Source organism: Danio aesculapii, chromosome 18 (genome assembly GCF_903798145.1).
Source record: "Danio aesculapii chromosome 18, fDanAes4.1, whole genome shotgun sequence".
NCBI lineage: Eukaryota > Metazoa > Chordata > Actinopteri > Cypriniformes > Danionidae > Danio > Danio aesculapii.
The window spans coordinates 33,843,003-33,869,765 of NC_079452.1; the positions used below are offsets into that span (position 1 = coordinate 33,843,003).

Genomic DNA, 26,763 nt, shown 5'->3' on the forward strand with positions numbered 1-26,763 from the left:
GTTCAATGCGTTTACCTTCTCTGTGCAATTTGATTGGACGGGAATCACAGGACTGATTTTTCTAATCCCATAGACAAAAAAAATGAATAAAGTAGTGACTGCAGGTTGAAGAAAAGTAGTGGAGTAAAAGTACCAAGTACCAATACTGCACTAAAAATCTAAAAGATTTTAAAAATTTTAAAAATTTAAAATCACATTTTTAAAACTACTTGGTAAATTACAATTTCAGAGAAAAACTACAGTAATTTGAGTGTTTGTAATTTGTTTCTTTACACCACTGGTGCTAAGATCAAGATCTCCTATTAGAACAAGTAAAATACTACAATTTACTTTGGAAATGTCAAAGCAAGACTGTCTTAAATAATTATTGAGAAAGTATGTGTAACATTCTCTCAAATACAGGGATATTTATAAAAAAAATAAAAAAAAAAATAAAAAAAAAGAGAAATCCCAGTTAAGTTTAGGTTAAGTTTTAAGTTGGCAAAGGTCACAAAATTTCAACTGACCAGCTAATAATGATCCTTTTGTTACATTAAATCAAAAATGTTAATCAGTATACTAAAAAAAAAACAAACACATTAGACTTTAACAGCCATATTTATTATATAGTACCTTTACCAGGATATTTTACATATTTATATATAGTTTAACGCAGCAATAGAATATGAGACCCTTGGCAAAAACACATATATAGGACAAAGACGTTCCATCAGTTTCACAGTCCCTAGAGTGGAAACTCATTTTGCATTCTCAAGAAAAACAAATACAACCTACTGAAGTTTCAAACAAACCCCAGAGGTCACAAGGTCATACCTCACTCTCCCGCCCTGCAGACGTGGTAAATTATCATGAGGAATTCACACTGAAAGCTTTGTATTGTCATTCCTGCGCTGGCACACTTCAGATTTTAACCCAGTCAACTATCAGATTACAGTGAAAACTCGATTTGATTATGCTGGCCAGACTGTCTCCCCAAAAAATAAAATGTACAGTAGTTATAATGCATGGCCAGGCACTCCCAAAAGATAGTATACAATTGTTAACATTTTCATACCCATTACAAAAGGGAAGTTTCTCTCAGAAAAATTAGCTATACGATTCATACTTCATATAATATACATTCAAATAAAAGCAATTCTCCTTCTGACTGCTTTGATCGCATAAATTGCTCCCAGAGTAAGTTGAAAAGCAGTAAACATAAAAAGCTTTACCAAAATATCGCTTCCCAAATAAGGCAGTAAACATAACTATATCATGTAGTGTAATTAAGGACACCCTCATAAACCGAAAAAGGTCATTGCATTAAAATATAAAGCGTTCAATTATGAGCAACTGTCTGAATAAGGCAGGAGATAAACAATTATTCAAACTGGCATTAAACTTACCTTGCTTCTATATGGCTAATCTGAAAAAACTGGCGAATCCATCCATCCTTACAGCGTTGTAAACTTCAGCAGAATCTTTAAGATGTAATGATGGATTTGAAATATTAAATATGTCTCTAGTATGTAATATAGTATCTAATAACGAGCATGCATATGTAGAATACAATGCATTATTACATAAAACACTCTCAGAAGCTTTACGTTTTTGTAGTGCCAGATATGATCATCTGTGATCTCCTTTCTTATTGTTAAATGATGAGAGTTCATGTTTGTGTTGCGTTACAGGATGCTCTCACGAGAGGTCCCGGTTGTGGAGGACGTGCTGGCCCGGGTCTCATTGGAGACAGGCTTCCTGTTCCAGGTTAGAAAGTCCAGTAATGTTTGATTAAGTTTCTCCATCCAGTCAGACCTCTCCTCTCGTGTGTCTGCAGAGAACCAGCACCTACACAACAAAACATCAAGCACATACAAATTTAAATCATCGACAGTATTGTAAACTAATTTAATAAAGATGTTCAAATTGTACTGAAATTGTAAGGGAAACTTTCCTTGGACTTGTGGGAAACCTTTCAGGTTAAAACAAACTATAAAATGCAAGTGAAGACGGGTCCAATGCATTGGACATAGGAGATGCACTCAATTAATGTAGATGTTCTACATATCTATATGAACACTTTTTTTCATCTTCAGGGTTCCTGCAAGTTTCTTCAAGTCAAATTTAAGACACTTTTAAGACCATAAATAATGATATTTTAGACTTATAGTTTTTTTCTAATGGCCCATTATTATCATAAGAAATCGGGTAATTGTTTTATAGTTGTTTTCCCTGATTAGGGAATTTAATTTGGGGAATTTGCTTTAAAAATGTCTAAAATCTGTTGTGAACTGTATCTCTTTGCAATAAAAGAAACTTAAATATAAAACATAAGGTTTTATTGGGATGTATTGTTGGTCACTGGATGCATATCGGCCCAAATTGAGTAGCTTTACTTAGACAAAGCAAAATTAAGACCAGTTTAAAACAATTTAAGACCTATAACACAATATGTCAGTGAATTTAAGACTTTTTAAGGCCTAAAACTTAGGTTTTGAAATTTAAGACTTTAAGACCCGGCGGACACCCCGATCTTAAAGAAATAGTTCACCTAAAAATGAAAATTCTGTTATAAATTATTCACCCTTGTGTTGTCGTTGTTCCAATCCCCAGAGACCCCTTACTTCATCTTTAATTAAGATATTTTAGACGAAATCTGAGAGCTTTCTCATCCTGTCCCATCAATGTTTCTCATCAATGGTCCCAAGACATTCAAGTCCGGAAAAAGAACCAAAAACATTATTAAAATATTCCATGTCACTTTACTGGTTAAACTGTGATCACATGAAGTTCCAAAAACACTTCAATTGTGCAATAAAGCAAAAACAATCTATAATAATGACTGTCAATGTCTCCCGTGTCAAATCAGGGTGCATGTTCACTACGAGTAACACACCAGTTGCATGTTGTGCTGCTGACTCCAATGACAAAATGTTGCACTGCATGCATTAAAAGCACACTCTGACTTGAGGTGAAAGAGAAGATATTGGCTAACAAAGTCAAATTTACTGTATTTTCGGCACACAAGTGTTCTTGGAGCTTTGAATCATTATAGTTGAAGCACTGAAGTCACGTGGAAGGATTTGATAATGTTTTTGTTTTTTTCTGGACTTTGAATGTCTCTGGTGCATTGCTGTCCATGGAGAATAAGGGAGGTCTTAGATTTCACTAAAATATCTCAATTTATGTTAAGATCTGAATCTCATGTGTCAAGGGGATTGAAATGACATGAGAGTTAAAAATTAATAACCAGATTAAAATTTTTGGTTGATTTTGAAACATTCGCATGAATGAATTACCCAATGTAAAACATGCATTTATAAAAGAAGGCTGAATTTTCACTTCAGGACTGAATGCAGAAATGTGATCATAATAATTGTCTACACTACCTTACAAAAGTCTTGTTGCCTGTGCAAGTTTTAGTAACAACAAATAATAACTTGACTTCTAGTTGATCATTTGGCTTATGTGAAAGGCAAAGGCCTCTAGATTACGCTTGTTTTACTATAATAAATTATGATCATGCCTTGATTTTTAATGATATATTTAGAATAGTAAGGTCTGACTTTGCGTAGACAAAAGTCTTGTCACTTTACAGAAATAATGTACAGTATAGAATATAAAGTCATGGTGCAGTGGAGAAAGAATTAATATTGTGTATGACTCCCATGACCTTGGAGGACTGCATCCATACATCTCTGCAATGACGGCAAAGAAAGTGTTCTTGCAGGAATTTCAGAGTTCATCAAGATCCTTTGGATTCATCTTCATCTCCTCCATCTTACCCCGGACATGCTCAATAATGTTCATTTCTGGTGACTGGGCTGGCCAATCCTGGAACACCTTGATCTTCTTTGCTTTGAGGAACTTTGATGTGGAGAGAGGTTTGAAAAGGAGCACTATTCTGCTAAAGAATTTGCCCTCTCCTGTGGTTTGTAATGTAATGGGCAGCACAAATGTCTTGATACCTCAGGCTGTTGATGTTGCCATCCACACTACAGATCTCTCACACGCCCCGATACTGAATGTAACCACAAACCATGATTTTTCCTTCGCCAAACTTGACTGATTTCTCTGAGAATCTTGGGTCCATTTGGGTTCCAGTATGTCTTCTGCAGTATTTGTGATGTTTGGGAGTCAGTTCAACAGATGATTCATCAGAAAAATCTACCTTAGAAGTCAGAGTTATTATTTGTTGCTCTTACAACTTGGATCAAAGACCTTTATCAGGTAGTGTAGATGGATAAATTTCTGGTTTTACATTTTTCTATTTTTAGAGCTCTTCAAACATTGTGATCACGATCACTATCAGGAATAGAGAGAGGGGCATGGCACTTTTCCTGTTGTGTTCCACGGAAAAACAGATGGCAGACATGTGTGCAACAACACCAGTGTGATGACAGATGTTTATATTCTGTCTGAAACTACTGCTTTATAAATACACAGATACTTTACTTCTTCAAGGTCTGGCTGTCTTCTTTCTGAAGGGTGCTAGTTTCTACTAGTTCGAAGGTGTGTGGTCGTGCACAGCATTCTCTTTCCACAGGCCGGACACTGCAGAAGCCATAGAGAGACAGACTACCATCTGCTGGCTAAAAGTGAAGGAGATGAGTTATTAATGAAGAGGATATCACACATAATAAATTACTCGGTGTAGTGATGTTGCACACCTTGCTGCCCATCTCATTAGGATAGTTCCAGTACAGCAGGTGACCTCCTTCTAGAAGGAAGTAGAACCTTTGCCAGGCTCCAAAACCACTCACATCCTCAAACATGGTCTTTAAGAGAAGAAATAAAATGATTACATACATTTCTTAAAAACAAAGCATATTTCCAATACACACAAGTTAGAGTGCACTCAAAATTACAAACGAATACCTAAAAAAACCTAAGAATATATATATATATATATATATATATATTATTTTCAATAAGAGATTTAAAAAGGTGACTAGTGTGACAGAAATTGAATTCTTATGTTTACAGAGAATGGTCTGGAAAAAATAAGTATTTTAAAGGTAGTTCTGTGAGCGAAAAGCCTTGTTAATGCCAAAAGTCAGAGGAGAATGGACAAACTGGTTTGAGCTCATCTAAAGTAATGATAAAGATAGATTAACCATAGGGACAAATGGCACTTAAGTAGGCTCAATGGCATCAAGATAACATCCATAACCAAAATTCTATATACACATGTTTTTATTTATTTATAAAAAAAGAAATTCTGATGTAACCAGAAACATGGCGACCAACATATTCTTACTTCACACCTGTCTTCCATTTGGCAACACACATTCAAATGGATCAGGCTATAACGGTGATGATAAACTGCTAACATATTTCACATATCTGCTTTGTAAATATGCCAACTGGACTATCACAGTTTTGCTTATATACACATGAACTGAGCCTGAGGGTCTAGAGATATTTTATGTTAACAAACTAACCATAGAACTATCGGTCAGGTTTTGTGACGTATTATATGCAGTGCAGTACGCCCTTTTGAAAATGAATTTTTTTTTTTCAATTTCTCAGTGACTATATCTAATATATTTTGGTCCATTTGAGCAAAACAGATTTATTAAACGAATATATTTTATTAAAATAATATTTTAGTCACTGAATATCTTGAAAAAGACAAAGATAATACATTTAAATGCATGTTAAATATTGGGGAAAAATACAACCTTCAAAATTTCAACTAAATTTTTACATTTTTTTGCTTCTCTTGATTTTTGCTCTGTTTAGTTTTTTTAATTTAACATTTTCCCCTAACATATAATAAGTGTACTAATTTTAGACCATTATCATAAATTATTTTGTTAGATTAGCTCCAGATTTTGCTTCAGTACTTACTAAACTAATGCATATGCACAAATACAATACTGTAAAGCTTCCTATAGAAAATTAGAGATTTCTGAGGGGTGTACTCATATATGCGGAGCACTGTTCACCAACCCACCAAAAAGCCCTGATGCTGGACATTGGAGTGGCCCTCGCTATGCAGCCGCAGATAGATGTGGCCCTCTAGAGGAGAGAGGAAGGGAACCTACACAAAATAACAAATTGGTTAGTCATTACACAGGAAAAACAAAACAACAACAGATGGGCATGTCAGATGCAGAAAAATATTGTTCAAATTAATAGATTTTTTGTAACAGTCTAAACCAACACATTACAGTGGCATCTTGAAACAAAAACTGAGAAGGTTTATGTAGTCAGTTTTAGAATATTATATATATATATAAATATATATAAATAAATAAACGTACATCACTCGCTTTTAAGCAAGTTTGTTTAACCCATTTAAAACCCACAAAAGAGCATAACTAAACATATAGTGCATCCAGAAAGTATTCATAGCGCTTCCCTTTTTCCACATTTTTTTTGTTACAGCCTTATTCTAAAACGGATAAAATTTATTTATTTCCTCAAAATTCTACACACAATATCCCATTATGACAATGTGGAAAAAAGATTTTTTGAACTTGTTGCATGCACATTTATAAAAAATAAAAAACCTGAAAAAAGTAAAAATAAATAAAAAATCTCATGTACATAAGTATTCAGTCTTTGGCGTGAAGCTCTAAATTGAGCTCAGGTACGTTCTGTTTTCACTGATCATTCTTGAGATGTTTCAGCAGCTTAACTGGAGTTCACCTGTGGTAAATTCAGTTGATTAGACATGATTTGAAAAGGCATACACCTGTCTATTTAAGGTGCCAGGGTTGACAGAGCATGTTAAAGCACAAACCAAGCATGAAGACAAAGGAATTGTCTGTAGACCTATGAGACAGGATTATCTCGAGGCACAAGGCTGGGAAGGTCAGACGGAAGTAAAGTAACACAGTAGTAAAGGACACATAGCAGTCCGCCTGGAATTTGCCAAAAGGTATCTGAAACAAAATTCTCTGGTCTGATGAGACTAAAATTTAACTCTTTGGAGTGAATGGCAGGCGTTACGTTTGGAGAAAACCAGGCACCGCTCATCACCATGCTAATACCATCCCTACAGTGAAGCTTGGTGGTGGCAGCATCATGCTGTGGGGATGTTTTTCAGCAGCAGGAACTGGAAGACTAGTCAGGATAGAGGGAAAGATGAATGCAGCAATGTACAGGGATATCCTGAATGAAAATCTGCTTCAGAGTGCTCTTGACCTCAGACTGGGGTGACAGTTCATCTTCCAGCAGGACAATGACCTAAAGCAAACCGCCAAATTATCAATGGAGTGGCTTCACAACAACTTGGTGAATGTCCTTGAGCGGCCCAGCCAGAGCCCAGACCTAAATCCTATTGAACATCTCTGGAGAGATCTGAAAATGGCTGTACGCCATCACTTCCCATCCAACCTGATAGAGCTTGAGAGGTACTGCAAAGGGGAATGGGCAAAAATTCCCAAAGACAGGTGTGCCAAGTTTGTGGCATCATATTCAAATACTTGAGGCTATAATTGCTGCCAAAGGTGCATCAACAAAGTATTGAGCAAAGGCTGTGAAGACTTATGTGCATGTGATTTTTCAGGTTTCTTATATTTAATAAATTTGCAAAAAAAAAAAAAAAAAAAAAAAAAAAAAAACTTTCACATTGTCATTATGGGGTATTGTGGGGAAAAAAATGTGGGAAAAACTGTGGAAAAAGTGAAGCGCTATGAATACTTTCCGAATGCATTGTATATATTTAAATACTCAGGCATAAAAAATATCTGATATCTCAGCTAAAAATACAGAGACTGAAAATTTAAAATATAGAGATCTTGGTTTATAATTTGTCCAAAAGCAAGTAATGAAAACCATAATCAAGCACATTTACTGATACTTGCACATGCCAGGACATTCACTAAATCACAAACCGATGAATACAATGCAGAGCTTTTTTCTGTCACACACACTAAAACAGAAAATGTGCAAAGCCCACTAAACCAGAAAGAGAGATTGAGGTGAAAAGAGTGACACCTTTTCCTGAAACTCATCTCCAAGAAGTCGCCTGATTTTTCCTTCAAATTTCATCTGAGTGAAGAGAAACAGGAGAGACGGACAGAGACCCAGTTACATCACCACAACTCCCACCACAGTGTAAACACAAGACTAAAGACAAATCCGCAGGTCATTGTATATTCAAAGAAATCCTAATTAACTCCTGAAATGAAGATTAAAAGTACAAACATGTGCACAATATCTGACATTAAAAAGAAAAAGTCAGCGATTAAACAAAAAAAATAAAGTGCACACACAGGTGAAGACAGCAACAACCACTTCATCTAGCTTTTTATAACTGTAATAAGACTCATGTTTCACTGCATATACCTTATCCAGAGGAAACTTGCTTTGTCCCAATGAATTGAGGGTGATTTTGTGAGAGCCCACTAATGTGAAGTTACTAGAACGTTGGGCAGTCAGACCAGGTAAAGATGCAGCTATAATAGACAAAAACAGAACTATCAATATCTGATGACAATGACTAAAAAAATGATTAAATTAGGCAATTAAATAAATACTTACAAGTCACACTCTGATTAGATTTCTAGAAAAAACAAAACAAAGACATATGAATGTGGTTAAGTTTGCTTATCGTGCAACAATTTTTAATTAATAATATTAAACATTAAGCATCTCATCTATTAAAGGTGCAGCATGTAAGTTTAACACCCAGTGGTTGAACTAGGTATTGCATTCCTGGATCAAAACAAACGCAAGTGCAGGTTGCCAGATTGAGGACCAAAGGGACTGAGTCTGACTATTAAGCCTAAAGGCTGATTTAAATCATGTTTTATATAAAAGCAGCGGCACGTGATATAAGATTTATAAAATATTAAATTTCTCCATATTAAAAGGAGTTTTTGTTTAAACCAACACATGAAATTGATATATTAAAGATGGCTTCTGTTTCTTGCAGCTGAACAACAAGATAAACTGTGAACACCTCAGGTACACTTCATGTACTTTATTCAGTGTTAAATGCTAATAATGTGAGTTTGAATGTCATTTTACATGACATTTATTGCCATACACTGAAAGCACCAGCAGATAGTTCAACTCAGATCTGGAAAATAAACCGTTTAAAATTGAACTTTAGAACTGTGACTCAAAACCAAAACATATAAGTGATTCGGCATTTTACATTTAATAAATGTTAAAGAGGTTTAATATGTATTAATTAGATTATAGCCCTTACCATTTCGTGAGTGCACTAGTCTGTGCTTCTGAATGGCTGTATTTAAATTTCTGTCATGTTTCACCTAGTGCAAACAGCCAAATTGCTTATCACTGCAAATTTCATCACATAGCGTGTGTTAGGAGTACGGTTGGGTATCGTTTGCGTTTTTTTCAATAGCGGTGCTTAATCGATACTTTTAAAATGGTACCGGTGCCAAAATGGTGCCTGAACCGATCCTTTTTAGCCACAAAAGTAATTGACAAAAAATAAATAAATAAATCATAATTGAACAATATAAATATATATTTCTAATAAGTTCAAAAAGTAAACATCAATTCATATTTTATATATTAGAATTGCATTAATATATTTCTTTTGATCATTTGTTTGTTAGCATGAATGCAAGATTTGCATTATGCTATTAACATTACATTAGCTTACTACTAAGCTGTGGAAAGGCTGTCATCAAAATCAGGGAACACCTTTTTTCTGGGTTTGGGACTTGTGACTACTTTTACATGGACATCAATGATCTAATGATTTGCCATAATCTAAATAAGACAATAATATGATTCAGGTGTTTACGAGTCGCTTTTTGAATGTTGCATTTACGATTCCCAGTTATATGTTATAGCACATAGATCCGTTGATGTCATTGCGTCACCAGTCTACAAATGTTTCCTCCGCAGTTTGTGTCTGTGGTCTTTTAAGATTATCAAAAATCACTGTTTACGGTAGACTCTTGATCAGAGTACTGTCTTAATCAGATTAAAATCAGAGTATTGGTGTCATTTAAACGTACTCACTGAAAGTGCCAGATAATGTCACAAGCTGTCAAAGACAGTCCATTCCTCACCTTTAAGTTGATTCCATAAGCCCTCACATTTTATAAGTTTGACGTGTTTTCCCCCTTACACACAACTTTTGTAAAGTATCTGCTGCATGTTGGTGTCAGAATCCTTGCTTGTAAAATACAGCCATACTGTAGAATGCTTAGTTTAAGCAAACTGTACGCTGTGCGTCGCTTCTGGTGTGCGATCTGCTTTACGTTCTTGTCGCAGCACCACTGGCACCGGAATTAGGCACCGAAATTCATATGCTGATTCGGTCTGGTGCGTACCGGTTCCAAAGGTACTGGTGCCATAATGGACACACATTTACAATGAAAACTGCTTACTTAAAGTTTATGTTTGTAATATTTGTATTATTTGCTAATTAATAACCTCATGTGGATCTCTGAATCTGCGTCTCATTTCGGTCACGGGCACATGTTTTGTGAGCCTTCCTGACTGAATGAATGAAATACACAGTTTTCCAACAAAGCAATGCGGGGTGCTGAAATATAATTGGCTAAACTGGCAGTGGGCGAGTTAAAAAAAACAAAACAAAGACAGCCGTTCTGGCACGTAACAGACATTTACAAAGCAGAATATCTGACTTCAGCACTTTTCAGATAAACAAGAATGTTCGCTTGGCATGTTTCTTAAATATCTGCAAACATATTATGGTATATTTATGCTTTAAAAGAGTCAAAAACGTATGTACAGCACCTGTTAATATAAACAGTTTTTTTTTTTAGAATTGTGTGTGAAAGTGTTCTTATTAGGGCTGCACGATATTGGAAGTCTGACAATGCGATATTTTATATTGCATATTATATACATTGCATACATGCAATTTCACCAGATGACGTAAACAGCTTTATTTGGAAATAATTCTTCATTTTAGATTGATTGGAATAAAATTTTTGAAGGGAGTGAGTCTCGAATAATATAGAACAAATAAATTACAAGTATAGATAAATAAAATATAGCAAAGAAAAAAGTGAATGGTTATTTTCTAGAGAGTCTAACAGTATTCAGGTTACATATATTGAATAATCAAATCTGCATAGTCTTCACTGCATATTAAGAAATCTTTATTAAAGTTACAAACATTAGAATTTCTTGTGGCCGGATGTTCTAAACTCTGAAATATTTAAATGTTCGCACAGTCAAAGGCCTTTAAGGAATAGCTCACCCAAAAATGAAAATGGAATCTCTATTTAGTCACCCTTTACTTGTTTCAAACTGTAATGAGTTATTAAAATTTCTTTTTTTGTTCAACATAAAAAAGAAACTCATAAATGTTTGAAACAAGTGAAAGGTGAAATGAAAATAGTGAATAAATGTTTGCGTTTAAAAATGCATGTAGATGATCAATTTTAGGTCATTATGATTAAACTCTGCATTGAGTATAATCAATTATATAAGTAACTATAAAACCAACTCAACATTGCATATCCTGCAATGTGATTATTGCAAATGCATTGCAATATCGATGCTGAAACCATTTATTGTGCAGCCCTAGTTCATTTACTTCATTTTATGAATATTACAGCAAGATTTTTTTTTTAAATTACAAAATGTATTGGCTTGTATTTACCTAATAAAGTCTAATGAGGTTATGAAAACAGAGAAGATACATACAGTGATGCTGTGGAGAATCTTCTTAGGAGTCACCTAAAAAAATAGCACCTTGTTTAACTTTGCATTAATAAATGTAATATGTGATCCTCCCAATATAACAGGAAAGTGTACATACCCTTGACTTAGTTGAGCTGCGGAACTGCTGAACATTGAGGCTACAGGTATTACTAGTATTGGACTAGAAATAAGAGAACCACAAAAAAATACCAATTAGAGATAGAAATTAGTGAACAAAACAATTGTCTTTTTTTTTTTAAACTGAAAAGAACCAATGTTAACATGAACTGTACCTACCAGACTGTAGACCTCAACATCAATCTCGAAACTGGAGCGAATATCTTGTCTGTGAATCAAATATTCAAACCAGTGTAAATCACTTTTATCCATAAAAACCTCACAGAAATGATTCAGTTTATACTCTAACATTGCATTTTATGTATTGTGTGGACTCACAGTGTGATGGAAGTTGGGAAGGTGATAGTGTCTCCATTTTGGGCATCAGCAGCTGTAGCTAAAGGTGTTGCCATAATGTTACATGGGCCATAACGAATCAGAACGAAGAAGTAGTGCCTTGGACGACCTTTATATACAAAGCAGACAAACTGTGTGTAAACACTGACTGCATACAGTGAAACATCTTATTCCTGCCATTCATAAATGTATATTAAAACTCACCTGTGCGAGCCGAGCAAACAAACTCCACCTTGAGAGGCAGCTGGATGCTGCTGATGCTGACAGTGCCCCTGCAGGGCTGAAGAGGTGCATTCTGGGATTTTGGTCCTCCAGGTTCACCCTCTCTCAGTCTGTTGACCTCTGCCAGTAAGGCTGCTCGTTTTTCACCTGCATGACAGGAACGGATTAGAACAGAGTTTGGACACTACCTGACAAAAGTCTTGTCGTCGATCCCAGTTGTGAGAGCAACAAATAATAACTTCCACAGTAGTTGATCATTTGGAAAAGTGGCAGAAGGTAGATTTTTATGATGAATCATCTGTTGAACTGTAATCATCACAAATACTGCAGAAGACCTATTGGAACCCACATGGACCCAAGATTCACACCGAAATTAGTCAAGTTTGGCGAAGGAAAAATCATGGTTTGGGGTTACATTCAGTAGGGGGACATGCAAGAGATCTGCAGAGTCCATTGCAACATCAACAGCCTGAGGTATCAAGACATTTGTGCTGCCCATTACATTACAAACCACAGGAGAGGGCAAATTCTTCAGCAGGATAGCACAAAAAAGGTCAAGGTGCTCCAGGATTGGCCAGCCCAGTCACCAGACATGAACATTGTTGAGTATGTCTGGGGTAAGATGAAGGAGGAGGTATTGAAGATGAATCCAAAGAATCTTGATGAACTCTGGGAGTCCTGCAAGAATGCTTTCTTTACCATTCCAGATGACTTTATTAAAAGTTATTTCAGTCACTGCACAGATGTGTGGATGCAGTCCTCCAAGCTCATGGGAGTCTTACACAATTATATTAATTCTTTCTCCACTGCACCATGACTTTATATTCTACACTGTACATTATTTCTGTTAAGCGACATGACTTTTGTCTAAGCAAAGTCAGACCGTACAGGTATGATCATATTTTATTTTGGTAAAATAGGCGTAATCTAGAGGCCTTTGCCTTTCATTTAAATGACTTCTAGTTGATCATTTGGTATCGGAAGAGAAGTTATTATTTGTTGTTCCTAAAACTTGTATAGGCAACAAGACTTTTGTTAGGTTTTGTATTCTCTACTCTCAATATAAGATATAAGACACAATTATTAGCCCTTTTATGAAATTTTCTTTTTAAATATTTCCCAAATTTTCTTCAGTATTTCCAGTAATATTTTTTCTTCTGGAGAAAGTCTTTTTTGTTTGTTTGTCTGGAATAAAAAAAAAGTAAAAAAATAAATTAAACCGATAATTTGAATATTATCATCCCCCTTAACAATGTATTTTTTTCTGATTGGCTAAAGGACAAACCACTGTTATTCAATTACTTGATTAATTAATCTAACTTGCCTAGTTAATCTAAATAATCTATTAAATTGCACTTGAATCTGAATATTAATATACTGCAAAATAACTAGTGAAAATGTGTGTACTGTCATCATAGTAAATGAAATTAGTTATTAAAAAACGTGTTAGAAAAAAAAATCTCTTCACTAAAGATACCTGGGAAATATCTGAAAAACTTCATTTCACAGGAGGGCTTATAATTTGGTCTTCAACTCTATATGCAGAAAGCTCAAGAAGAAAATGAGTAGGGTTGCACTTACTGGACACAAGCAGGAGTTTCTCAGCCTCTGCCTCCTGTTGTGAACCCTTTCCATGTTCCTCATCGCTGCAGCAGCTCAGAGCCTGCAGCGTCTGTGTGATAATGGTCTGCAATTTGGCCGCCTCCTCGTTTAAAGCCTTAAAGAACAAATTCAATCACCTGAATAAGATCCTGCATTCATAATGGTAACCAATGATGCATTTTATATCTATACACAACACATTTTCTAACCTTAATTCTCTCCTTGACGTTGACAGGCTTTTTTGAACAGATCTTCTCTTGAACCTGCTTCTGAACGCCAGGGGTCAAGCTCTGAGTAGAGAGTTGGTGGACCTTCCTCTGTGAGCGGTAGGCATCAATGCTGTCAATAATACATACAAATAATTGTCAATTATGATGTGTAAATTGTTTTTTAAAAAGCACCAAAGCAATTCAGCATATTAGAATGATTTCTGAAACACAACATGACTTAATATTGGAGTAATGGTTGCTGAAAATTCAGGTAAATTACTATTTCATAACATTATTGTATTTCAACTAGTGCAGTGGTTTTCAAAACGGGGGTCGCGAGACAATAGTTCCAGATTTTATCCATAACCTACTGAAGATAAAAATAATATTTAATAGTTACATAAAAAAAACAACATGCAAATAAAAAGCCATCAGCTTTTTAATTCTTTTTCCATTGGATTGCGACCCCTGGGGTTATTATGCTAGATTAATGACACGGCAATAGTGTTAGTTGCACCATATTGATTTAACGACACAATGTTAAACTTTGACACCTTTACAGCACTCACATACATTAAAAATTAAGACCATGACTGAATATAGAGGGTCCAAATGGAGGTCTTCAAAATTAAACCAAGAATAGTCTTGTGCAGTAAACATTGTGTCCACCATTCTCATTAAATGAGCTTAATACTGAATTAAACAAATGAATGACGACTATAAAAAAGTATATGGTTGTTAGACACTTGCACTTTTTTGTGTTGTCAATAAGCTTGTTTATATAATTCCTATTAGCATGTGTGCACCATTGTGTGCAATGTTTGTATGTTCATACAAGGATAGTGGGAGTTGAGAGTCCCTGGAATTGCTATTTTTGGGGTCGTGAGCTGAAAGGTTTGGGAACCCCTAAACTAGTGTTTTGTGTGCATCTAGCATGGGTGAGCACTTTTTATTTTAAAATTTTAATATCTTACTGACCAATCATTTGAACGGTAATGTATATAGAGAATCTAGCTGAATTATTTTAGCCTATCACTAGCTACGTTTCCGATTAACTTTTTATTCGATAAGAAAAGATGTGCATAAACTAGATGGAAACACTTTTACCAAAAAAATTCCAGTATGCACATTAAAAAAAGTCATGTGATCTTGTTATAAGCGATCATGTGATGATAAAAATGTGTGTGAATAGACAAACCAGCAGGCTGACTGTATTGTAAAACATCTGAAGTGTTGTTTTGATCATTCTAAAACACCTTAACCATTTCAGTATTAGTGTTATAATATTATTAATGACCTTCAGGACTGTCAAGAGCATCTGTGCTCTGCATCTCATGGCTTCAAACGCCACCAGGCGTTAGACTAACAAAGTGATACACAAAGACAACAAGGTTCTTGAAAATGTATTATTATTTGTATTTTTCAATTGTGGTGCACCTGTATAAAGGTGGAACGCTGTCAGCAGGACTATCCGTCACTTCTTCAGGTAAAGGCAGTTGATCTGATGGTTCAGACAGTGTGATTTCAATCTTCTGTAGGAGATTTCATAAACACATTTAGAATTAATACATTTATAAGCATACAACTACAAAAAAACAAACAATGCAATATTGCGACCTATGACTTAATTCAATGTCAAAAGCCATTTTTGATAACATTTTTCATAATAACAGTTTTAACAGTTTTCAAGGCATACAGTGGTTTGGAAAGTCAAGGTTTTAAAACCCGCAAAATATTCTGCTATGCGGTTCCTATGGTATATGTAAGGTTATTTTACCTTTTAAATGGTAAATAAATTATGTGTTTTTAAAACTAATAAAGACAGCAGAAGTCAATGATTTGTTTAAATTGGTCTGAAATGTTTACTGCTCTAAAATACTATAAAAATTTCTCAAAATAAATATTTTGTGTTCAAAGGGGAAAAAAAAGTTGTTGTTTTTTTTACCCAGACATTTAAAAATATATATTTTAAAGCAGTATCACAATACCATGAAACTGTGATATTTTCATCCAAGGTTATCATTTCGTCAGAATCTTATACCGGCCCATGCCTAGTCTGGGCTTCATAGCAGGGTTTTTGCAGGTTTACCGTCTTAAATTTAAGACTTTATGAATGAAATTTTAGACTCATAAAGGCCACATTTTTCAAATGGCCTAGATGGAAAAGATTTTTGATTGCCCTATAAAAAGGATAATTTAATACATTTAATAATACAAGAATTATTTAATAAAAAACTAAATATTTTAGATATTTCTTAAAACAAAAACTATCTTTAAAAAAAAAGGGACAAATGTTTTAAAAGTTTTAAAAACTATAATAAACTAAACTATGAACAACAATCTGTCCAGGTCAGTATCCTCTGCAGTAAACACATAAAGCACTTTTAAACAAATGTTATTGTAAGGAAAATAAGTAAACCATTATGGCAAATAGAGTTAAAAATTACCTTTTTCACTATGTCTGTAAATTCACGTCTTAAACTTATACAATATAAATGGATAATGCGGACATATGTAACACCAGTACAATTAAATAAATATAATAAAAACATACAAGATATTTGTATAAAATGTTTGGAAGCTAGAGGAACCTTGTTTCACTGTATTTGGCAGTGCACAAAGATTAAATTATTTTGGGAAGAGGTAAGAGTCATAAGTGAAAAATTTATTTCAAAACAAATCCTCCTCGACCCAAAGCTGTTTTTGCTGGGCTTATATCCAGAGGACTCGAATTATAGTAAAAGCGAACAAGTATTTATAGACCTCAGCTTGCTTTATGCCAAGCGATGTGTAGCTTTGCTATGGACAAAGATGCAACGACCAAATGCTACTTAATGGATAAGACAAATGTTGTCAAGTCTGCCATTAGAAAAAATAATTTGTATACTAAAAGCTAAACAGCGTGTATTTGAAAACATATGGAGTCCTTTCATTAGTTATATCAAAGAAGTGGAATTAACAGAGGAAGAAGTGGATGAATAATTTTTTGATGGACAATGCAGTTCCAGCTTTATAGTTCAGTATTGATACATTCTTCAAAATATGTTTGCTGTATTTAGTACTCAGTATGATTATAAATGTCATGTTTGAATAGATTACCATTAACAACAAAAGAGGAGCAGTTTTACTTTTATTTTTTTTATTATTGTTTGTTTGTTTTTAATATATATATATATATATATATATATATATATATATATATATATATATATATATATATATATATATATATATATATATATATATATATATATATATTATATATATATATATATATATATATATATATATCCTTATTTTTTGTATAATTTGTAAATGCAACAAGGTTATTGTTGGAAAAAATGTTTGAAAAATGTTGTATTTCAATGTGTACAAACTGAAAACGAAAAATAAAAATATTATGGAAAAAAAAATTACCTTTTTACATAAGTTTTATTGAGATGCTTTTTAAAGTTATATTGAGATGGATTGTTGGTCAGATTGGGTAGCAATACATGAACAAAGAAAAATTAAGACTCGTTTAAAATAAGATTTGAGACCTACAACACAATACTTCAGTAAATTTAAGACTTTTTAAGGCCTAAAATTTTGAGGTTTAAGGCATTTTAAGACCCTGCGGATACCCTGTCTTAGGCTAAATAATATAATAACTCTCTTTAAAAAAAACAAAAAAGGACAAATGTTTTAAAAGTTTTAAAAACTATAATAAACTAAATCTATGAACAACAATCTGTCCAGGTCAGTATCCTCAGCAGTAAATACATAAAGCACTTTTAAACAAATGTTATTGCAAGGACAATAATTAAACCATTATGGTAAATAGAGTTAAAACTTACCTTTTTAATTAGATTTTATTGAGATGCTTTTTAAAGTTATATTGAGATGGATTGTTGGTGATTGTTGGCCAGATTGGGTGAACAAAGGAGAAAAATTAAGACTCGTTTAAAATGATTTAAGACCTACAACACAATACTTCAGTAGATTTAAGACTTTTTAAGGCCTAAAATTTTGATTTTGAGATTTAAGACTTTTTAAGACCCCACGGACACCCTGTCATAGGCTAAATAATATTTAACCACAAAATCTAATTATACAGTCATTTAGAAAATCAAAAAAAGAAAAAAAAAAAAAAAAGGCAATACCAGTGGGGTGACAACAGCCTCCACAGATTTGCTGAGAGGAGAGAGGATATAGCTGGGTGGCAGGTTTAGAAAGTCATCTTCAGCACCCATTGGAGCACACTCCTGCTCCTCCTCCATTTCTCCTTCACCATCACAGAGCTCCTTCTCTTCATTCACTGCAGAACTGTCATCAGGAGTTTCTACACTCTCTTCAGACATCTCACTGTGATCAAGCGGCTCCTCATTTAATGTGACTGTGACTGCTTCCACTTTTTCTTTTTCGACTGCATCCTGTCGTGTGTTGTCTTCATTTTTGTCTGTGTTCAGTTCTGTTTCGTCTTCATTTTCGGCTGCATCCAATTCGGTTTCGTCTTCATTTTTTACTGTGTGCCATTGAGGGTTTTCTTCATTTTCAACTGTGTCCAATTCTGTTTCGTCTTCATTTTCGACTGTGTCCAGCTTAGTTTTATCTTCAGTCTGTGATACACAGCTCTCATCTTTCTCCATTTCCTCTTCTTTTTCATCTACAGCTTCATCTTCCTTTTCTGCGTGCTGCAGGACGTCTTCAAACATCTTATCAATTAGTGCGGAGGTGTTCAACGCCCCAGGTTCTGCTACAGACAAAATCAAATATGTTAAATATGGCAAATGGTGTTGTTACATTAGCTCTGAGAGATTTAACAAAGCTCATTTACCGACTGAGGTATAAAGTTCTTCATTAGGGAAACGAATATTCGATGTACATGGCGGTGTGGTGTTCAGACTTCCATCAAACACCTTACTGTCACCCTCACAGGAGCTGAATTCATTTCCCTTTAGTTCTTCCTGCAAAAAAGATAAAATATTAATAGATTTTGTCTCAAATATACACACTTTTGTTTTAAGTGCAAAAGACAAAATGGTGTTCTCCCGAAGTGAGTCAGTGCAATCAAAATAACTTTGCCCCAGTGACTATAATCTAATTCAAGAGAAAAAAACCTTATAACCAAGGTGTAAGTAGTATGACAAAACAAAAATGTTTATCCACAAACACAAAAGCCAAAGTCAAACAGACTCCAATGATTCATCTCAAATACATGCTCACACTCTGCAATGGAGGCCACTGGGGTTTTAGAATTTTCCTGTAAACCCAGGGCGATGATGTGGATGGTGATGCCCTCTAGAAAAATGATGGTTGTTTTCAAGTTACTTTCAATTCACAAATCCAGACAAAAATCCACATGAAGCAGATAAAGACCTTAACATATGGTGTTGACAACAGTATTATTTACAGTATGTTTTTTTTTCTTTCCCCAAATTAATTTCATTTTATTTATTTATTTTCTGGACTATTTTATGGTTAAAAACGTATTGTTTTATTATTTTAGAAATAATAATAATACATTTTATCTATAATGCGCTTTTTCTAAAACCCAAAGCGCTAAAGCATGTCCAAGAAAAGCATGTCCAATCAATTTAAATGATTTAAGAACTCACTTTAACAACATTGATATTAAAGTATGCCCTGTCCCAATAATCAATATATCGACTTATCGTGCAATACTTGGAGATAACCTCAATAATTTCTGCCATTGCAATATATATTTACAAATTCACAGAAAACGTTAAAGCCATTTTACAATGACATTTACATTCTACCTCACTGGCGTCAAAGTTTATAATTGGGCATTTACCTTATCGGATATTTAATATACAGGGTGATTCAAAAAGAATACCACAACTTTGAAAATCTGCATTTAATCAAAGAAACATCATGGAACCTTGGGTAATTAATCAATGTAAAGAGTACTTCAGTAGAAAACAAGTGCATAGATGTTCAATATGACTCCCTCCAGACACTCGAGTGACATCAACCCGATATTTGAACTTGTTTCTCACTCTGTAGCATCTCGGGCTAAACAGTTTGGATATCTGTAGTTATTCCTTCTTTTAGTTGAGCAACAACAACGAAACTTCATAGCTTCCTTGAATCGATGACAGAAAGAGCTTAGCTCTTCTTTTCTTCTTAGCAGACTTCTTGATTTTCGAAGTTGTGGTATTCTTTTTGAATCACCCTGTATAATAGGCCATTTACCTTTTTAACATCAAACTATAGAATCTATATAACAATGATAAGCGTTTATGGCTATTTGCATTATTATGCTGTTATATAATCAATGCCACAAAATGGTCTCATTGCCGCTTATCGCAACAATTTCTGTGTCAATACATCACACAACAAAAATTTATTATCGTGAAAAATCTAGTTCAAAGGGATGATTCACCCAAAATTTCATTTACTCACTAATTACATAATCTTCAAGTGGTTCAAAACCTTTCTTTCTGAATTTCTTTCTATTGTTGAACAAAAAAGAAGATATTTTGAAGAAAGCAGGAAACCTGTAACCATTGACTTAGTACGGACAAAAAACAAAACTACAGATGTAAAAAGTTAAAGGTTTCCAGCATTCTTCAAAATATCTTTTTTTGAGTTCAAGAGAAGAAACCAAAACAGTTTAGGTGAGTAAATGATGATAGAATTTTCAATTTTGATTGAACTATAGCTTTAATAAAGGTTACTTATTAAGAAACTTTAAGGTTAAGAAGAAGAATTAAGAAGATGATTAAGTAATTTTTACTTTTTTCTCAAATTAATTCAAGTCATGTTAAAATTGAAACGTGAAAGAACGTGTAACTTTTCTTTACAAACTATTCTTTTTCTATTTTAGACAAAGCTTTCATATTATTGTTATTATCATTATTAACATGCAGACTTTATATTTAATTTTATGACAGTCTGCATCATACAGCTAATTCAGTTTTCATGATTAAATTCCACAATATTGTCCACATTGTAAAATCATAGGGCACTGTTACCCTGAATGGCTCACCTCAGTGAGGGAAGAGTCAGACAGACTCCTCTTCAACCACATATTCTCTGCCACTGGCTGAATCTTCAATAGACGCAACTCATCCTCACGTGCCTGCATAACAAAGACAGCTGGACTAAGTAACAATTCAAATAAAGCATTTAAAAGATTTGTTTCTGAAAGGTAAAATAGTCATATAATAGATGAAGTGGGTAGAACAGCTCTACCTGGCGGATACGAAAGGCCTCTTTACTGCTGGGTGTCACTGTAGCATTCAGCTTCTGTTGCATGCCATGCACAAAGCTGGAAAGACTTCGTGTGCAGGGGGTGGATCGACCAGGGCTGTTCTGAGGTGTTGGAGCTTTGAAGCGTTCCAGACGAGAGCTAAACTCTCCCTCACCTTGTGTAAAAAAAAAAAAAAACATTTAATAAAGCACGCAGCAAAATAAGCAGCAATAGTAAGGGGTGAAGCCTGAATGAAAATAAACACTGACCAATGTGACTGACCACTGATGTCATGCTGGTGCAATCATCAGATCCAGGGTCAGACAGGCAGCGCTGTACTAAACCAGTCCCACCTGATCATACAAAAAAGGACTATATTTCACCAAATTACAGAAATATACATTTATATGCATTAAAGGAGACCCATTATGCCCCTTTTTACAAAATGTAAAATAAGTCTCTGATGTCCCTAGAGTCTGTATGTGAAGTGTCAGCTCAAAATCGGACTTTCCCCCTCAGATGACATGTACAAAAGGAGAATGTCAAAGTGTTTCTGCAGACTGTTTTATGCAGTGTGATTTTATAAAAAATTTAATTAATACATTTTTACAATAAGAAGCTGGTTATATTCACAGACAGTTGCCACACAACTGCATTTACACCCCTTATTATAATTTTTGCATAATAGGTCCCCTTTAAGAGCATGTATCAACAACAAAATTAATCTTTGTCATGCACATTAGAACAAATATTGAGCAAACATAAGAGTAGAAATCTAAATATTGTTTCTATTAGGAAAAATAGCATTCAGGTTTACTACATTATCTGTACAGAACAATTTAAATCAGGCAAAATTATTTGAAAATGTACTGCAAATTACCTTGCAAGTGAAAGATATGACATTGCATGGCACAAAAAGAGCTACTGAGAAACATAAATTGCTAAAATATTTAGCAGACTGATTTAAAAAAACGAATATATATATATATATATATATATATATATATATATATATATATATATATATATATATATATATATATATATATATATATATATATATATATATATATATATATATATATATATATATATATATATATATATACACTAACCTTCTCGTCTCTGGCTGAGTTGCTGGACCCTGGAGTGGACGGAGGCTATGGCTGGCGTATCTGGTTTCATCTCTAGCTCTGTCATTCTCAATCGTGATCTGGCAGGGGATTTTGAAGGGTCCTGGTTCTCCTCTCCACCTGCTGCCAGTCGCCTTTTCTTCAACACATTTTCAAGTTCTGGAAAACATTATATGGCCTAATGGTTAAAGGTCCCATGAAATTAAAATAAAGTTTTTAGATATTAGTATTAGTATTGTTAGATTTTAAGATGACTATAAGCTAGTGTGCACCAAAACAGTGACAAAATTTGCATTTGAAGATATAAAAGGGACATAAACATGTAAAGCTTGTAGTTTGTCACTTCCACCTAAATGGATCAACGATTTTAATTCATGTCAACCCATGCTACAGTTTCTCACCATGTCATAACCAATCAAATGCTCTCTAGTATCTGACATGTCCCAACCCCTTCAAGACGCTTCTCATTTGATGCACTTGAGCTGAACCACTTTTAACAGCAGAGCGGTGGAAAAAAAAAAAAAAAGCAAACGCTGTTAGCTGTTTTTTTTAAGGGGAGGAGCTACACTATGTCTCGCCCGCTCTTCATGTTTCGGTTTCATGTTTCGACGTAATGTCAAACATCGAATGAAAATGCACAATTCAAAGCATTTCATGGGACCTTTAAATTGACAATGAAAAGAGTTTAACATCTTAAAGCAATAGTTCACCAAAAAAAAATTAAGTTTAATTCTTAATTCTGTTGAACAAAATATATTATGAAGAAAACAGAAAACCATTGAAATTCACAGCTGGAAAACTCAACGGTTACAAATATCTTCAAAATATCTACTTTTGGTTTCAACAGAAGACAGTCAGTCAAACAGGTTTGGAACAAGTGAAGGCTAAGATGACAGAATTTAGACTTTTGGGTGAACTATCCCTTTAAATGTTTATTTAAATGTAAATAAACAAGATGATACAGAAAGAGAATCAGTCAGGTTTTGTGACATATTATATACAGGGCTCAGCATAATTGAGTACACCCCATTTTTTTAAAAATGAATATTTTTATACATTTCTCAGTGAATATAGGCAATGTGCAGTTGAAGTCAGAATTATTAGCCCCCTTTTGATTTTTTTTTTTTTTTTTTCAATATTTTTTCCAATATTTTCCCATATTTCCCATGACGTTTAACAGAGCAGGGAAATTTTTTACAGTATGCCTGATAATATTTTTCTTCTGGAGAAAGTCTTGTTTTATTTTGGCTAGAATAAAAGCAGTTTTTAATTTTGTAAAATCATTTTAACGTCAAAAATTATTAGCCCCTTTAAGCTATATATTTTTTTAATAGTCTACAGAACAAACCATCATTATACAATGACTTGCCTAATTACCTTTACTTGCCTAATTAACCTAATTAAGCCTTTAAATGTCACTTTAAGCTGTATAGAAGTGTCTTGGAAAATATCCAGTATAAGATTATTTACTGTCATCATGGAAAGGATCAAATAAATCAGTTATTAGAATTGAATTATTAAAATTATGTTCAGAAATGTGTTGAAAAAAACTTCTCTCCATTAAATAGAAATTAGGGAAAAAATAACCAGGGGGGGGGGGTAATAATTCTGACTTCAACTGTATTTTGGTGCATTTAAACAGATATATTTATTCAAATATTTTAATCACCAAACATGTTTAGACATTGAAAGATAATACAAATAAATTTAAGCTAAATTTTGACAAATTAATTACAACCTACAAAATTTCAATTAAAATTTTCCACTTTTTATTAGTTATTTTGCTAGATAAGCTCCAGATTTGGCTTCAGTACTGACTAATCTAATGTATATGGCCAAATATAGTATTGTATAGCTTCCTATTAAAAATATGAAATTAAAAATAGATTTGTGAGGGGTGTACTTATATATGCGGAGCACTGTATGTCATATAATATTTTATAGTATACAAATTGATATACTACAAAATATTAAGCAGGTAATGACAAAAGTATAATGCTATTTTCTTAATAACACTGCAGTTTAAGCAGTCAGGGCCAGATGAGGGAGACTCATCCACAAATCTCCATCTTGTGCTGGTGAAACTTAAGTGATGATTTTTTTTTTTGTGAGCACCAAACAAGGCACCAAACTTGAACTTGTAACTGTATATTGTGGGATTATTGTAAGCTCTATGTAGTCGAGTGGATTACACCTGTGGTGGCTCTTTGTAAATACACTAACTCTGAAATTAGAGAACAGTTAAATGACTTATACAAAATGAAATATGGCACCTGCCTATACTTGTATGTAGTCATTCTTGTCCATACAGCAGCTAAAAGGTTTGAATCTACAATTCATCAGTTTTGACTGGCAAAGTTCTGCGATATGTTCTAGAACAGGGGTCACCAACATGGTGCCCACGAGGATCACATGTGTTGCCTGTTCTAAAAACAGCTCACCATAGCACTAAATACCAGTAAGGTCCATCTAATATTTTTTGTAGCTATTCTTTTTAAATTAGTGTTAAATTATTGGTGTTAAATTGAAAATGACATTTAGTTATATATATATATATATATATATATATATATATATATATATATATATATATATATATATAATATATATATATATATATATATATATATAAATTTTCAGACAAATAAAGTGTTGCATATTGATATTTATCTGTTTCCTACCTTGTTAAATCATTGACAACTATTGTAAGAATTCATTAACATGATCAGTGTCTTCACATAGATGAATACAATTAATTATTATTAATAACATATAATTAAAAGAAAACTGAGAAAACATTTAAGAAGTGTGTATCAAACTGGTAGCCCTTCACATTAATCGGTACCCAAGCAGTAGCTCTCAGTGTCAAAAAGGTTGGTGACCCCTGTTCTAGAATGACTACTTTAAGAAAGACAGAACAGCATGAGTTTGTATGTTCACCCAAAAATGTAGCTTGTTGCACTAAAAATGTTGTTTACATGTAACTATTTTTGCACCTAGTAGTAAATAGATTTATGAAAGATTATTAATTGTTTGCATTAACGGCCAAGAAGATAAAAAAGGCAAAGGAAAATAACCATAATGTTCTTAAAAAAGTGATTTTTTTTTGGACTCTGCTAACAATATCTGACCTTCTTGACATTACATTTCTGTAATACTTGCCATGTTTTTCAACATGCTTTTCCTGTTTAACGGTCTTTAGATTTTATTAACTTTATATTGTAATCATTATTTAGTGTGTTAAATTAGATTCTTGCCAACTTGATGGAAATGGAAGTAAAATACTATAGTATTCTTTATTGACTGAATGTTCCAGGCGTTTTTTTTCTTGGAGAGGGCGGGTTTTTCAGAGTTTTTGTTTGAAATAGTCAACCCAATCTGGCAACACCATAGACTGCAGGAGGCGTCGTCAGGTGAGATTCTTACCACTAGAGGCTGAAGGGTTTTCCTCCAGTGGATCTCTCGGTCTCTTCTGATTTTCCATCTTTTTATCTGACAGCTGAAAAACAGTTTCAAGTTCAATGACGTTAAAACAAATTACTTTGCATCCCATCAGGTGTATCTAAGATATATGTATTCACCTTTTATTAAAATACGCATAGTATTGAGAAGTGTCACTAACTTTGTTTACACAGCCCACTAGAACAAAGTATATGGTACATATCAACTTATAAAAACTACTAAGTACTAAGTAAACTACTATACGTCTTCTTTGATATAGTTAATACGAGAATTCGGATTAACCTAAATGACAACAATTGCGTATTAATCATATATTGAGGCTAATGCGCTAACATACTAGCAACCAGTTTTTGCTGAACAACAAAAAGTCTGAACAGTCATAAAAATAAATGGCTATAGCGTTCATACGAATATATTAAGTATTTCTGTCAGCTGATCGTTGAACCAGCATCTTACCTCAGTAAAATAACCGTGTCAGAGTTTGTGGAGTTTTCAAACGTCTGCCTTTCTGTCAGCTGAGCTCGCGCGTTTGAATTTCCGCGGGCGTTCCGCGCATGCGCAAAGCATCGGCTCGGGTAACTCCACAGAGCCCTCCAGCGGCCTGATGAATTTTGACGTTATGAAGTATGGGAAAATTATCATACGTAACATATTTATTTGGTATAAGCCAGTTTTTTTCAGTACTTTAGATGCCATGGAGTCCCAAATATTAGCATGCACTTGCGAGGGTCCTCCCTATACTAAAATGTGAAAATTAATAATATAAATAGGTGTAAGATATTATTTGGAAGATATGTACTTTCTATTGTTACATTATTTTTATTTCAATTTAATTTAATTTCAGTGTAATTTTGGATGATCTATCTGAACA

General features: G+C 33.7%; 1 protein-coding gene across 3 annotated transcripts; it reads right to left on the reverse strand.

Annotated features, from left to right (window-relative positions):
* Positions 1-578: 578 nt before the first annotated feature.
* On the reverse strand, positions 579-26,437 carry anln2 (anillin, actin binding protein 2). 3 transcript variants are annotated; one of them, XM_056478649.1, is made up of 23 exons: positions 26,349-26,437; positions 25,857-25,929; positions 22,413-22,589; positions 21,567-21,650; positions 21,300-21,472; positions 21,094-21,186; positions 18,919-19,048; positions 18,245-18,834; positions 15,540-15,634; positions 14,103-14,232; positions 13,873-14,008; positions 12,274-12,438; positions 12,052-12,178; positions 11,893-11,941; positions 11,714-11,776; positions 11,599-11,631; positions 8,476-8,497; positions 8,281-8,390; positions 7,930-7,983; positions 5,939-6,025; positions 4,650-4,757; positions 4,435-4,571; positions 579-1,827 (listed from the first exon to the last, which is right to left on the reverse strand). In XM_056478649.1, the coding sequence occupies exons 2-23, from the start codon at positions 25,912-25,914 to the stop codon at positions 1,665-1,667; spliced, it is 2,784 nt and encodes a 927-aa protein (XP_056334624.1). In that variant the 5' UTR covers positions 25,915-25,929; positions 26,349-26,437; the 3' UTR covers positions 579-1,664. The 3 variants fall into 3 exon arrangements, with proteins under 3 accessions (XP_056334624.1, XP_056334625.1, XP_056334623.1); XM_056478650.1 differs by having other exon boundaries at positions 15,540-15,631; positions 18,245-18,837; XM_056478648.1 differs by having other exon boundaries at positions 18,245-18,837.
* Between the last annotated feature and the right edge of the window lie 326 nt (positions 26,438-26,763).